At 48.2% G+C, this 16,155-nt stretch overlaps 1 protein-coding gene and 1 long non-coding RNA gene across 2 annotated transcripts; both read left to right on the forward strand.

Moving 5' to 3' along the window:
* Window positions 1-9,981: 9,981 nt before the first annotated feature.
* Window positions 9,982-15,202, forward strand: LOC112079102 (gamma-adducin; the record flags this gene model as incomplete). Its single annotated transcript, XM_024145144.2, has 5 exons — window positions 9,982-10,130; window positions 10,583-10,726; window positions 11,058-11,157; window positions 12,444-12,616; window positions 14,962-15,202. Coding segments are annotated over 3 exons (386 nt in total), but the record flags the coding sequence as incomplete, so codon positions are not given.
* A 562-nt stretch (window positions 15,203-15,764) lies between these two features.
* On the forward strand, window positions 15,765-15,951 carry LOC139027032 (uncharacterized). The gene is made up of 2 exons (XR_011479062.1): window positions 15,765-15,803; window positions 15,912-15,951. It is a non-coding gene; the product is annotated as an uncharacterized lncRNA (long non-coding RNA).
* The last annotated feature ends 204 nt before the right edge of the window (window positions 15,952-16,155 follow it).

Genomic DNA, 16,155 nt, shown 5'->3' on the forward strand with positions numbered 1-16,155 from the left:
CAAGACACATTACAAATCTTGTGTTGCGCCGTCCTTTTTTGTTTGGGAGACAGTTGATAGTTTGAGCTCAGGGTTTCCTAACGGTTTTGTTAAGTGCTAGGCAGGCACGTGTGACGGTTTGCAAAGGTCATAAAGGTTTTTCTAACGTTGTTGTGTCCAGGGTCCGAGTCAGGCAAAGAGCAGGGACCACATCCTCATCATCCCCAGTAGGTACTGTCATTCGCTGAGGCGTCCGCATCCAACCTGGTGAGTCCAATCACAACGCACCAGGAAGCACATGCACCCAATAACACCACAACCTTGTACCCAATCAGGAGTGAGCTTCTCTTTTAGACTGTGTGGACTGTGTTCAGTAGAACCAAACAGGATAAAAGGTTTTGAAATGGAAGAGCAACATATCTCTGATATTGTGTCCAATTAAGAATGCTCATTGTCCCTCTCCAATTCAAAGCGTTTTATCCCATTTGGTCGTACTGAACACAGCCCAGGTTGGAGGTGTAGTCTGTTGTTGTTTGTGCCAGTAAGCCAGTATTACTGCGCCATGTGGAGTAAAAGGTTTTCTGGCAGACCTTCTCATAAACCGGCACAACAGCGCCAAGCTTAATCAGGGCCGTCTATTTCCTTGAATTATTTGAGAGAGAACTATTGGTTAGCGAATCTAACATTCTGGCACATGAGGCGCACCACACACACACACCACCACACACACACACACAACCACACAACACACGGTCTTGCGTTTTGTCAAGCCACGTGTGAGAGCGGTCTAGGGAGTAGAGTAATGTGCTTTGATATGGCAGAATACAATGTTATCCTGCAGTTACATTACTGGTCTCTTTATTTGGTGAGATTGCGGATATTTTGGCTGACTGTGGGAATTGCCTACTGTATGTTACTTTTTGTATTTTATCACTGACTGTTTGTTGCGTCTGTGATTGTCCATTTATTGTCTGACTGCCTGCCATGTTATTACCAAAACCACCCTGTCTATTTGTCATTGTCTCTGCGTCTAGTATCAAGTGTGGTAGTGAATGCTGGGTAATGTTGATGTCCTTGTCTATTTTGCTGCAGTAACCCTGGTTGTTGGCTCGGGGAAGTTTGCTTTTACAGCTTCTATTAGTTTCTATTTCTACTTTTCTATTTCTTAGTTTCTATTTTGCTGCTCTAAGAAGAAGAAAAAATAATGCCTCCCCTGTAGGTCTTGTCGCTCGCTCTTCACTCTCTCTCTCATTCTCACTCTCTCTCTCAATTCATTCACTCACTCAGCTCCAAGCACCTGTGTTCTGTGACACGTCAAGCTGCATTGCAGTGAACAATTCAGTGGAGTTGTTGAAGGTGGGGAGTAACAAGCATCGCTCAGCTGTCTGACGGGTGGGGCTCAGACTGGATTCAGTAACTCAGTAGGCGAGAGAGAGAGCACAGAGAGGGACCGAGACAGACAAGGGAAGTCTCATTGCACTATCACTCGTCTCCTTTCTCAAAACTTATGAGAGAGAAAGCCAGATGTCCCTCCCCCCGACCTTCTCCTCCAATGGGTTTTGAGAAAGGAGACGAGGCAGAGGACGCGAGGAGAATTGAGATCTTCCCGAGAGAAGAATAACTAGGCAAATTTTCATTGTAGAGATACAGAACCCTTCACTCCGATGTTAACTTAGTTATGACTGAATCTACTATACTAGAGCCTGGCGTACTATACCAGCTGGCGTACACTCAGCAGCGACTGTGCCTGATACCCTCCCCCACCATTGCGTACCAGGCTGACTTGACCAACGATACTATCAACAGCGTGGCTCTTCTCAGCAGGCTACTATAAGCTGCCTTCGACCCACGGTCGATGAAGCGCTATACGCAGCTGACGCAACTGATACTCCATGGGCATGACTACTACTCCAGCTGACTACTATCTACTGCGCACTACTTCACTCCTCGATACTCCAGCTGCTTACGCTACTATACTCCACGCATATGCTGGGCTACTAACTATTTAGCATCATTTTAGTCTTTACAACGCTCTTATCCAAGCGGCTAGCAATGTTGAGTATCTCTTCTAGCCTTGGTCATCCTAGTGATAACACACTGCTTGCCAGGCCAGCTCCAAACTGAGGCCCTCATACAACTATACTCCACTGACTTACTATGAGCTGGGCTACTACTCACTTGCTACAAGCTCACGTGTAAGCTCTACTATACCAGGGCTCTATGCTAGCTACTATATCTCCAGCGAGACTACTATACAGCAGGCTTACTATAAGCTGGTACTGTCCACCATTACTTATCCAAGCTGCTACGATACACTGATTTTGACTCAGCACGTACTATACAGCTGCTAACTATAACCCAGCAGACTTCTATAACTCGCTAGCTTGAACCTTATACTATAGCCGGCTAGGTCTCTACTATGCCAGACTGGTTTACTATACTCCAGCTGGGCTACTTTACTCCAGCTGCCTACTATCCGCTGTTACTATACTCCAGCTGAGCTACTGTACTCCCAACTGACTACTATGACTCAGTGACTACTATACTAGAGCTGGCTACTATAACTCCAGCTGACTACTATCCAGCTGTTACTATACTCAGCAGGCTACTATATCCCAGCTGTACTGATACTCCAGCGACTACTATCGCAGCTGGTTACTATACTCCAGCTGGCTTACTGACTCATATGCGTTACTATACTCCAGCTGATACTAGACTAAGGCTGGTCTATTACTCCAGCTGACTACTATCCAGCTGGTTACTATACTCAGCAGTGCTACTATCAGCTGGTTTACTATACTCCAGCAGGCTACTATCCAGCTGGTTACTATACTCAGCTGGCTACTATCCATGCTGGTTGTACTCCTGACTTACCCAGCAGGACTTACTATACTCCAGCTGCTCAGCTGTCTCACTGGCTACTATCCAGCTGGTTACTATCCGCCAGCAGGGCTACTATCCAGCTGGTTCTATACTCCAGCGGCTACGTATCCAACTGGATACTTACTAGAGCCTGCGACTATACTCCAGCTGACTACTTTCCAGCTGGTTACTATACTCCAGCAGGCTACTATCCCCTGGTTACTATATCCAGCAGGCTACTATCCAGCTGGTTCATATACTCCAGCTGGCTACTATCCAGCTGTACTATACTCCACAGGCTACTATACTCCAGCTGACTTACTATCCAGCTGGTTCTACTTACTCCAGCTGGCTACTGACTCAGGCTGACTCTATTCCAGCTGGTACTATACTCCAGCTGGACTATCTGTACTCCAACTGGACTACTATATAATTCTCCAGCTGCTTACTAATAGCGTATAGTAGCTGGCTACTATACTCCCAGCGGTACGTACTCCACTCAGCTGGCTTTTACTCACGGCTACTCCAGCAGGCTACATACTCCAGTGACTACTGTACTCAGCTGGACTACTATCAGCTGGTTACTATACTCCAGCTGGTACTGTCTCCAACTGACACTATACTCCAGGCTGACTACTATACTAGAAGCTGGCTACTATACTCCAGCGTGGACTACTATCCAGCTGGTTACTATACTCCAGCAGGTACTATCAAGCTGGTTACTATACTCCAGCAGGCTTACTATCCAGCTGCGTATACTATACTCAGCTGGCTTACTATCCAGCGGGTTACTATACTCCAGCAGGCTACTATACTCCAGTGACTACTGTACTCCAGCTGACTACTATCCAGCTGTTACATACTCCAGAGGCTACTATCCAGCTGGGGTTACTAATACTCCAGTGCTACTGATACTCCAACTGACTACTATTACTAGAGCTGGCTACTATGACTCCAGCTGACTTTACATCCAGCTGGTTACTATACTCCAGAGAGCTACATCCAGCTTGGTTACTATACTCAGCAGGCTACTATCCCGCTGGTTATATTACTCCAGCTTGGCTACTATCCAGCTGGTTACTATACTCCAGCAGGCTACTATACTCAGCTGACTTACTGTACTCCAGCTGACTACTATCCAGCTGGTTTACTATTACTCCAGCAGGTACTATCCAGCTTGGCTACTATACTCCAGCTGGACTACTATTCCAGCGGGTTACTATACTCCAGCTGACTACTATCCAGCTGCGTTACTATTACTCCAGCAGGAGCTACTATTACTCCAGCTGACTACTGTACTCCATCTGACTACTATACTCCAAACTGGCTGCTTGACTCCAGCAGACTGCTTACAGCTTGGCTACTATACTCAGGGGGTTCTGTACTCCTGGCGGGCTACTATACTCCAGCTGATACATATCAGCTGCTACTATACTCAAGGGACTTACTGTACTTCCGCGGACTACATACAGCTGACTCTGTTATCAGCTGGCTACTATATCCAGCGGACTACTAGTCAGACTGGCTCCTATACTCCAGCTGACTAACTTACTCCATCTTGGCTACTTAGTCAGCTGGCTACTATACTCCAGCGGACTAGCTGTACCTCAGCGGACTACTATTAAGTGACTACTTGCTACTTCCAGCTGCTACTTACTCCAGCGGGACTACTAGTCAGCTGTTGCTACTATACTCCAGCGACTACTTGTACTCCAGCTGGGGCTACTATACTCAGCGACTACTGTACTCCAGCGGACTACTGTACGCCAGCGGACTACTGTACTCCAGCTGGCTACTTATACTCCAAGCGACCTACCTGTTCAGCGGACTTGACTAGTCAGCTGGCTACATCATACTCCAGCTGATTTACTGTACTCCAGCTGGCTATAGGTTCAGCTGGCTACATTACTCCAGCGGACTACTGTACTCCAGCGGACTACTATCAGCTGACTACTGTACTCCAGCTGGCTACTATTACTCAGGGACTACTGTCATGCTGGCTACTATACTCCAGCGGGACTACTGTACTCCAGCTGGCTCTATACTCCAGCGGACTACTGTTACTCCCAGCGGAACTACTGTACTCCAGCTGGTTACTTTACTCCAGCGGGAACTACGTACTCAGCTGGTTACTGTACTCCAGCGGGACTACTGTACTCCAGCGGACTACTGTACTCCAGCTGGTTATGTACTTCAGCGAACTCTGTACTCAGCATGACTTACTGTACTTCCAGCGGACTACTGTACTCCCAGCGGACTACTGTACTCCAGCGGACTACTCTCCACGGGACTACTTACTCCAGCGGATCTGATACTCCAGCGGACTACTTGTACTCCAGCGGACTACTGTACTCCAGCGGACTTACTGTACTCCAGCGAACTACTGTACTCCAGCGGACTACTGTAACGCCAGCGGACTACTGTACTCCAGCGGACGTACTGTACTCCAGCGGACTTACTGTACTCCAGCGCTACTATACTCCAGGGGACTACTGTACCTCCCAGCGGACTACTGTACTCCACGGACTGTACTATACTCAGCGACTTACTGTACTCCAGCGGACTACTATACTCCCAGCGGACACTGTAACTCCAGGGACTACTTGCTACTCCAGCGGACCTACTGTTACTCCAGCGGGAACTACTGTACTCCAGCGACTACTTACTCCAAAGCGGACTACGTACTCTAGCTGGACTTACTGTACTCCAGCGGGAAGTACTTGTTTACTCCAGCGGACTACTTACTCAGCGGGACTACTGTACTCCATGCGGCTACGTATTACTCCAGCGGGAACCTACTTATGCTCCCCAGCTGGCTACTATACTTTCCAGCGGACTACTGTTACTCCAGGACTACGTGTACTCCAGCGGACTACTATCTCCCGCGGACGACTACTATTACTCGCGGACTACTATGCTCCAGCGGTACTATATCCAGCGACTACTGTACTCCAGCGGACTACTGTACTCCAGCGACTTACTATACTCCAGCGGACTACTGTTACTCCAGCCGGACTACTAATGTCCAGCTGGCTACTGTACTCCAGCGGACTACTGTTACTCCAGCGGATTACTGTACTCCAGCGGAACTTACTGTTACTCAGCGAACACTGTACTCCAGCGGACTACTGTACTCCAGCCGGAACTACTGTTACTCCAGCGGACTACTGTACTCCAGGCGGACTACTGTACTCCAGCGGACTACTGTCGCCCAGCGGAACTACTGTACTCCAGGCGGACACGACCCAGCGGACTACTGTACTCCAGCGGACTACTTACTCCAGGGACTACTGTACATCCACCGGCTACTGTACTCCAGCCGACGACTGTACTCCAGCGGAACATGTACTCCAGCGGACTACTGTACTCCAGCGGACTACGGTACCCAGCGGAATACTATACTCCAGCGGAACTACGTGTACTCCAGCGGACTACTGTACTCCAGCGGACTACTATATCAGCGGACTACTATTACTACAGCGGACTACTATGCTCCAGCTGGCTATATACTCCAGCGGGACTACTGTACTCCAGCGGACTACTGTTACTCCAGCGGACTTACTATACTCCAGCGGACTACGTACTCAGCGGACTACTGTACTCCAGCGGACTACTATACTCAGCGGATACTGTACTCAGCGACTACTATACTCCAGCTGGCTACTATACTCCAGCGGACTACTGACTCCAGCGACTACTATCTTTCAGCGGACTACTGTACTCCAGCGGGACTACTATTACTCCGCTGGCTACTATACGCCAGCGGACTACATGTACTCCAGCGTACTAACTGTACTCCAGCGGACTACTGTCCTCCAGCGACTACTGTACTCGCAGCGGACTACTGTGTTACCCAGGATACTATACTCCCGGACTACTGATCTCCAGCGGACTACTGTACCCAGCGGATACTTATACTCCAGCGGACTACTTTACTCCAGCGGACTACTATTGCTCCAGCTGGCTACTATACTCCAGCGGACTACTGACTCCAGCGGACTTACTGTACTCCAGCCGGACTACTATACTCCAGCGGACTTACTTACTCCACGGACGTACTGTACTCCAGCGGAACTACATTAACTCCAGCGGACTACTGTACTCCAGCGGACTACTGTCTTCCAGCGGGACTACTATACTCCAGCGGACGACTTACTCCAGCGGACTCTGTACTATACTCCAGCTGACTACTATCCAGCTGGTTACTATACTCCAGCTGGCTACTATACTCCAGCTGGCTACTATACTCCAGCTGACTACTGTACTCCAGCTGACTACTATACTCCAGCTGACTACTGTACTCCAGCTGGCTACTATCCAGCTGGCTACTATACTCCAGCGGACTACTGTACTCCAGCGGACTACTATACAGCTGACTACTGTACTCCAGCTGGCTACTATACTCCAGCGGATTACTAGTCAGCTGGCTACTATACTCCAGCGGGTTACTGTACTCCAGCGGACTACTAGTCAGCTGGCTACTATACTCCAGCGGGTTACTGTACTCCAGCAGAATACTAAAGGCCTCTTTTCTCTTTTTTTCCTGTCCCTCTCTTTCTCTCTGGGTCTGTTATGGGTTTGAACCCACTAGGGGGAGGGTTTTAGAGGTCGAACACCATTAACTTCCTGAGAAAAAGGAAGTCATCCAGAGTTCAGTGTGTGAGAGGTCGCTGTGTAGTGAAAGGTCACTGAAATGTAACAGTGGGTCAGGGTTGACATTCTGGGCGTTTGCTGGGCTCAGCTGTCTGAGCTAGAAGGTGAAGGAGAGGATACCTGTAGGAGGACAGCTGGCCCTATGATTAAAGTTTGATTATGTTGTGTTATTGTTTTATTAGTAGTTAGTATGGGAACTGAGAAGTTAAGAGACATTCCACTCTGTTAGCTCTCATGATCTTTGAGACGAGGATTAGTTTGATTGATAGTTTGTTGGATCATCGTTGTTGTTGTCATCATCATTGAAGTTGTTTTGAAAGGACTACCTGTTTGACTCCATGCTCCAAGCCAGTCACCCAGCAGGCACTCCTTCTGATGAGCCGGGCATTCACATCCAATCACAGTCACTCTCTCTGACGTACCATACTCCCATTACAGGGCTTATTCAATTTAGCCTCATCGAAAAGCAATATGAAGCAAGGATCTGTTCGCTAGCTAGTGGATGATCTGTGGACTCTATCTGCATCCCAAAAGGCACCCTATTCCCTACATAGGGCACTACTTTAGACCAGATCCCGATGGGCACCCTGGTCATAAGTGGCGCACTATGTAGGGTGCCATTTGGGACTGAGACTGTTACGTCCTCGAGTTAGCCTTCCTCTAACCCCTGAATTGTCCCTAGGGTATGATGCACTTATAAAACACTTACATTACATTTAATACAATAGATGTATACTCAGAAATAATGTTTCCAAATTAGATTTGGGGATCATTTTAGTCTCACAAGAGTTGGGTCACAATAAGGAAAGAATTCTGGCCAGCTGCTGATATTGAAGTTGGAAGGTCTCCATTGAAAATAGTGAGAGAGTGAGAGAGACCCCCTCCCTCCCTTCTGGCTGAACTGTCCACTGAGATTCACGTCATATCAAGTCAGGAGGTCAAAACATAGCTCTGTGATTGGTTCAACTCAAAGGACCCCAAAGAATTCAAGGATACCATGTGAACTCCATAGACACGTGGTTCAACTCTTCTCTATGTCCAACAAGCTGATAGCTACCAAGGGGTCTGCTGCCTTTGTACGTCGTTATCGCAGATTGCAAACGTGTCATCAGSCTGCGTCACATTTCATATTCACCTCAACAACACTTCCCGCCATTCTTTTTAGGACTGCTGTGCACACACATACAGTAGAACTTGAGCTGTTCTGACGTCAGATTGGCAGACTTGTAGAGGGGCCCGGACACTGAAGGATGTGATTGGTCTCTTACAATCCTAACATGTGATGTAACTAACCCTGTCATTAGTGTTCGATCGGCTGGTCTGTTGGTCTGACAGCTGGCACGTTAGACATGGTTTACTGGTTATTTCATCTAACTGGACAAACGAATCGATTGGACTTGGTGTCTGTCATCCTCCCACTGTCCCATATGGCTGTCAGGCTGGGAAAACAGAGCAGGGGTTTCACATGCAGCGTCTGTAACAGAATACAGCTCATATTTAACCTGGTCATCTAGTGATTTCTGTAAGTACAAATAGATGTTGGATTTATACTGAACAAAAAAGATAAACGCAAATGCAACAATTTCATATTTTACTGAGTTACAGTTCATAGAATCAATTGAAAAATGCATTAGGCTCTAATCTTGGATTTCACATGACTGGGCAGAGGGAGGGCCCTGGGAGGATAGCCCACCCACCTGGCAGCCAGGCCCCACTCACTGGGGAGCCGGCCCGTCCAATCAGAATTGTTTTTTTCCCACAAAAGGGCTTTATTACAGACAGAAATACTGCTCAGCGCACCACTTTGGCTGTGTTGTTCATCATAATTAGTTGTGTATGGAGAACTGTCTGTACTCGTCCTTCCTCCTCTCTTTTCTCTCTCTCACCCTCTCTCCTCTGTCTCTCTCTCTCTCTCTCTTCTCTTCTCTCTTCTCTCTCTCTCTTCCCTCTCTCTCTCTTCTCTGTCCTCTCTCGTCCCTCTCTCTCTCTCTGTCCCTCTCTCTCTCTCTCTTCCCTTCTCTCTCTCTCTTCTCTTCTCTCTCTCTCTCTCTCTCTCGTTCTTCTCTCTTCTCTTCTCTCTTCTCTCTCTCTCTGCTCTCTCATCTCTCTCTCTGTCCTCTCTCGTCTCTCTTCCCTCTCTCTACTCTCTCTCCTGCTTCTACCCTCTTCGGTGCAGTAATCTAATGGCACATGGTAATGAGGTCTCATTGAGGACATACAGTAAAGACCAGTTAACTCATACAGTTACCATTCCTTCTGTACATTTCCTGATGATGAGGATATGAACCATTTTCAATTGTGATTACCATTGCAGCCTCTTTAATATCCAGCAGATGTCTCCCTCACAATATATATTTATTTTTCTTAAGGGAAGTGATTCCCATGTCCAATTAAACTGTGTATGTAAATCCATACATGTGTATTTTGTGTGACTATACAATGGCTTATGATATTTTCTTCCTTCTCCCCCCTCTCTCTCTCTCCCAGTAAAGCTGAACATCATCGGGGATGTGATTGACCAGGGCTCCACCAACCTCAGGGCTGACCCGTCAGGCTTCAGCCCCCACGCTGCCATCTACTCCATCAGGCCAGACGTACGCTGCTGCGTCCACGTGCACACTCCTGCCACCGCCGCCGTGAGTCACTTTTCACTCTGGTTCATCATCCAGGATCTTAGAGGAAAAGTGTTGTTTAAATAGGCCTGACTTTTAGACAAATATTGTCCACATTTTGATGTTTTCAAGCACACAGTGATTTATAATGCACTGTGATGCTGTATATGTTCATCGCCAGTTTTCACTCTCTCTCTGTCTTCTCCTCTGTCGTCCTCTCGGTTGGTCTCTCTGTCTCTCTCTCTCTGTCTCTGTCTCTCTGTCTCTCTCTCTGTTCTCTCTCTCTGTCTCTCTCTCTCTCTCTCATCGTCTCTCTTGTCTCTGCTCTCTCTCTGTCTGTTCTCTCTCTGTCTCTCTCTCTGTCCTCTCTCTCCGTTCTCTGTCTCTGTCTCTCTCTTTCTTCTCTCTTCTCTCTCTCTCTCTCTCCTTCCATCCTCCGGTGTCTGAATAGTTCTCACATCCCTCTCTCTTCCCAGGTGTCGTCTATGAAGTGTGGCATCCTGCCCATCTCTCAGGAGGCCTTGATCCTGGGTGACATCGCATACTACAACTACCAGGGTAGCCTTGACGACCAGGAGGAACGCCTGGCGCTGCAGAAGGCCCTCGGACCCTCAGCCAAGGTAAAGTCTAGGATCAGATTACCCCACCCAAAAGGTGATGTTAATTGCTAGTTCGGGGGATGCAAACTGACCTTGAATCAGTGGGTAAATCCTAACCCTATGGACTGCTTTACAGTGTTGTACTGTAAAAAACATCGCTGTGATAAATGTACTAGCTAGTCAGCCAGCCTTAATGGATTGAGGTTACTGTGGTTGTGTGTCTCCTCTAGAGTCATCTACTGGTAAACTATGGAGGCTTGTTACCACATGGGGGAAATGGTCTTGTTAGATGTAACTGTCCTCGTCTATGGTGTGTTGTGGTTTGACCGTGACCGTGTGTGTTTGTGAACAGGTGCTGGTGCTGAGGAACCATGGAGTGGTGGCTCTGGGGGAAACCATCGAAGAGGCCTTTCATTACATCTACAACGCTCAGTATGCCTTGTGAGATCCAGGTACACACACACACACACACCCACACGCTACATACACACACACACACCCTGGACCCTGGACCTCACTCTCATCAAACAATAGGTCAATAAATTGAGTTACTCCTTCAGATCTAGATTCTACAGGACATTTACTGTTCTGTTCGAACAGAGATTTCAGTAACAACGCCTTCGATTCTGCAACAACACGGCGTCACGATGTTAGCTTCATCTAACGCTTATTAGTGATGCTGTTCCTGTTTTGGTAGTTTCTGTGTTTTCCAAGGAAAGCCGATGTCATTTATGGGGTTGTTAAAAATCTAAGAGAGAGAGAAACGTGAAGACAGCTGGAGAGAAAGACTGGCAGGAAAACAAGAAGATTTGGTAAAGTCCTATAACTCCTACCCGTCTGAATTAGAAGAGGGGGAAGACCATAAATGGGCTGTATGTTACCCCACAACAAACCAGCGGGACAGCTTGAATGGAAAGTCAATGATTTCCAGAGTTTTTGTTTGGCAAAGTTTGTTTGTGTTGTGTGGCGCGTGTGTGTGCGTATGATATGTGTGCGTTACTGTTTGTGTGCTTCTTGCCTGTGTGCTGTGCGCGTGTGTATGCAGTTTGTAAATATGGTAGACATTACGGTGTGGTGTGTGGTGTGTGTGTGTGTTGCAGTTTGTAAATATGGTAGACATTACGGTGTGGGTGTGTGTGTGTGTGGGGGTGTTGTCCCTGCCTGTTGTAATAGGTGCACCCAAATCCCTATTTGAATCTCGTCCTCAGAGCCAAACAAAAATTAATCCAACCTAGCAAAGCCTGCTTAATATCTAAGATTAACATCAGGCTGTGGGTTGATGTGTGTGTGTGTGTGTGTGTGTGGTTGTGTGTGTGTGTGTGTGTGTGTGTGTGTGTGTGTTGTGTGTGTGTGTGTGTGGGGTGTGTGTTTAGTGTGGTGGTGTGGGGTGTTGTGGCAAAAAAAAATGTGACCTTGTTATTAATAACTGTAATACCTCCCTGGGTTGATTTTTCAATTGTCAGATGAACTCTGTGCCTCTCTTTTCTGAATAGAAATTCCTCTCTCTTCCTCTGTCTCTCTCCCGTCTCTCTCTCTTTCTGACCCATCTCTCTCTCTCTCTCCCCCTCTCTCTCTCTCCCCCTCTCTCTCTCTCTCTCTTCTCTTCTCTTCTCCGTCCTCTCTCTCTTCCCCGTCTTCTCTCCTTCTCCGGGTCTTCATCTCCTCACTCTCCTCTCACTCTCTCTCTCTCTCCCGTCCCTCTCCTTCCGCCATTTCTCCCTCTCTCTCTGTCTCTTAGGTGAATGCGTTCTCGTGTGCTGGCAGCTAGACAACTGATTGTGTTAGATGCTGAGAAGGTATAAGTCTCGGACCCATGCGGTGGCCGATGCAGGGTTCTGTCACATGGGAAGTTCCAACAAGTGGAGGTGGGAGAGCTGGAAGTTTGACTCTCATGAGGATGCGGATAACCTGGTGAGTGGTTAACACAAGATACACACACACACACACACACACACACACACACACACACACTCTCACAACACACTACACACACTCTCACTTTCCCTGCTACACAACACACTCCACCCCCCTCCACACCACAAACCACACACACACACACACACACACACACACACATGCAATCTACATTACTGTAATAATATCCTTGCTGTGACAGTGACTCGTAGCTATCCATATGTCCAGTTGGCACTAGCCACCAAGGTCATGGAGGAGCGGGGCTACCACCCACGCTACCGGCTATGTGTGTTGACCTGCTGGGCTGGCCCTGTCCCAGTGCCCCCTCCTGGCTCTGACCTCCAGGTTGTGTAACTAACAGGGAAATGGAATCAAGGACAATGACTTGGCATCCACATATAGTGTACAATCCTGCCCTCATTTCCTCTGTCATTACTGTTTCTGGGTCTCAACTGGATCTATCCTCGATAATACAGTACATCACTGGTAGTGCAGCTGCTGGCCCTGTAGACTTGGGACGGTCGTGATCCATGGTTCTGGGCTGCTGGAATGGTCCTGTAGCTTGGGACCGGTGGTCAGTGACCATGGTCTGCCCTTAGACTTGGGACCGGTCAGTGATCTATGGTCTGGGCCTGTAGACTTGGGCCGGGTCAGTGCTATGGTCTGGGCCCTGTAGACTTGGGACCGGGGTCAGTGGGTGATCCTTGGTCTGGCCTGTAGACTTGGGACGGGTCAGTGATCTATGTCTGGCCCTGTAGCTTGGAACGGGTCAGTGATCATGTTGGGCCCTGTAGACTTGGGACCGGGTCAGTGCTATGGTCGGGCCTGGTAGACTTGGGACGGGCGTCAGTGATCTATGGGACTGGGTCCCTGTAGATACTGGGACCGGGGTCAGTGTCAGTGGTCTATTGGCCCTGTAGACTTGGGACCGGCTCGTGATCTATGTCTGGCCCTGTGACTTGGGACGGGTCATTGATCTATGGTCTGGGCCCTGGAGACTGGACCGGGCAGTGTCTATGGTCTGGGCCCTGTGACTTGGGACCGCGGTCAGTGATCTATGTCTGGCCCTGCTGGAACTCTGACTGGGATGCTTCATGACAACACCAGATCCTCAAGGATCAGACAACTGCTGTAGCTTATATAGCAGAGAGACTCTGCTTCCCTTCCCTCGCACTCCCTTTTCTCTCCATTCTCCTCTCTCTCTCTCTCCCTTCTCTCTCCCTCCTTCTCTCTCTCTCCCTTCTCTTTCCCTTTTCTCCCTTCTCTCTCTCTCCCTTCTCTCCCTTGTGTCCTCTTCTTGCCTTCTCCTATTTGTCTTTTTCACCTCTCTTTTCCTCTCCTCCCTCTTCTTGTCTCTCTTCTCTAACTTTTTCTTGTCTACTCTCTTCTCACCTCTGTCCTCTATGTAGTGTATCTGGAGAGTCATTACCACGGTCTGTGTAGCTGCGAAGGGGGACCGCTCCTATCACATGTGTCTCACCCTCGTAAAATACTATTTCTTATAGGACCAGGAATAACCGGAATAACATGTTTCACACACCACGGCAGATACTCTGATATGGAGAGGAAGCTGCATGCAAGGAACCTTATTCTGATTCTGTGTTTCCTGAGTCCAGTGAAAGGTTGAGTCTGTCTCCGAACACCTGGTTAAAGTCTATATGTGATTGACACTGACAGGATAGTTCTGGTATCGATGAAAAGGAGGAGGACGAGAGATATAGAGAGAGGAGGGATGAGAAAGAGTTAAGAGTTAAGTCATGGATAGAGAAGAGGGAGCGCTATACAGGGTGAGAGAGAGAGCAGGGACAGAGAGGAGAAGACGGTAAAGAGAGAGGGGAGAAAGAGACAGGAAGTATCTGAACACACTCCATTGTCCATGGATGCCAGGAACCCCTCGGCTACACATCATCGTTTTTCCTTTCTCCCACAGCTAGAACATGGGATAGTGGCACGAGACTGTCCCTCTCTCTCTCGCTTCTCTCTCCGTTTTCCTTAGTGGACAGAGGCAAAGTTTTGATCCAGGGCTGTGTCCAAATATTAAGGGGGGACAGAGACACGAACTACATTTCCTATGTGAGTGAAGATTCTACAGGAGGACTTGCACTATTGAAAATGAACTCTAGATGAATGGGGAGATCAAAAGCTTGAAACATTTTGTTCCACTACCAAAGAGTCTTCTTTCCTCCACTTTTACCTCGTCTTCCTCTCTAGGGACTTAGAACTTTGTGACAAATAAGTTATGTACAAAAACGGAATCCTTGTTCCCCACAGGCTGCCGGATGAGCCACTATGTACATGACATCTAGTGGATTGATTGATTTCTGTATCCTTTTTCCCCACAGGGCTACCGGACGGGCTACGCTTACCGCCACCCCATTGTTCGGGGAGAACCTCGGCACAAGTCCGACGTGGAGATCCCGGCCACGGTTGACGGCGTTCATGTTCGAGAGGAGGAGGGCGCCGCGCGGCTGCCGTTTAAGTTCCTCCAGCAAGACAGGCCCGGGAGAAGACGCGCTGGCTCAACAGCCCTAACAGTTATATGAAGGTTAACGTGCGGCCGTGGACGAACGCACCAGGACCATGGTCAGCTATCACTGTTAGGGAGGGTTAACATACATATATAAACACACCAGGAGCATGGTCGTACTCATACTGTAGGAGGGTTACATCTATATGGAACAACCAGGGCTGGTCAGTACTCACTGTAGGGAGGGTTAACACACACTATATGAACACACCAGGACCATGGTCAGTACTCTACTGTGGGAGGGTTAACACTGCTATATGACACACCAGGACCGATGGCAGTATCATACTGTAGGGGGGTTACACACTATATGAACACACCAGACCATGGTCAGTATCACTGTAGAGGGTAACACCATATGAACACACCGGAAGTGGTCAGTACTCAACTGTAGGGAGGTGTTAACACTCTATATGAACACACCAGGACCATGTCAGTACTCATACTGTAGGGGGGTTAACCACTCTATATGAACACACCAGGCCATGGTCAGTCTCACTGTAGGGAGGCGTAACACCACACTATATGAAACAACCAGGACCATAGTCAGTACTCACTGTTTAGGGAGGGTTAAACACCTCTATATTGAACACACCAGGACCATGGTCAGCAGTACTCATACTGTAGGGGGGTTAACACTCTATATGAACACACCAGGTCCATGGTCAGTACTCACTGTGGGAGGGTAACACACACTATATGAACACACAGAGCCTAGGTCAGTACTCATACTGTAGGAGGGTTAACACTCTTAAAACACACCAGGACCATGGTCAGTACTCATACTGTAGGGGGGGTTAACACTCTATATGAACACACCAGGACCTGTCATACTCTACTGTACGGGAGGCGTATAACCGTCTATATGACACACCAGGACGCATGGTCAGTACTCGATACTGTAGGGAGGGTTAACACCTATATAACCACACCACGGGGTCAGTACTCATACTGTAGGGAGGGTTAACACTCCTATATAACACACCAGGACCATGGTCAGGACTTTATC

This window comes from Salvelinus sp. IW2-2015, unplaced genomic scaffold, assembly GCF_002910315.2.
Source record: "Salvelinus sp. IW2-2015 unplaced genomic scaffold, ASM291031v2 Un_scaffold6916, whole genome shotgun sequence".
NCBI lineage: Eukaryota > Metazoa > Chordata > Actinopteri > Salmoniformes > Salmonidae > Salvelinus > Salvelinus sp. IW2-2015.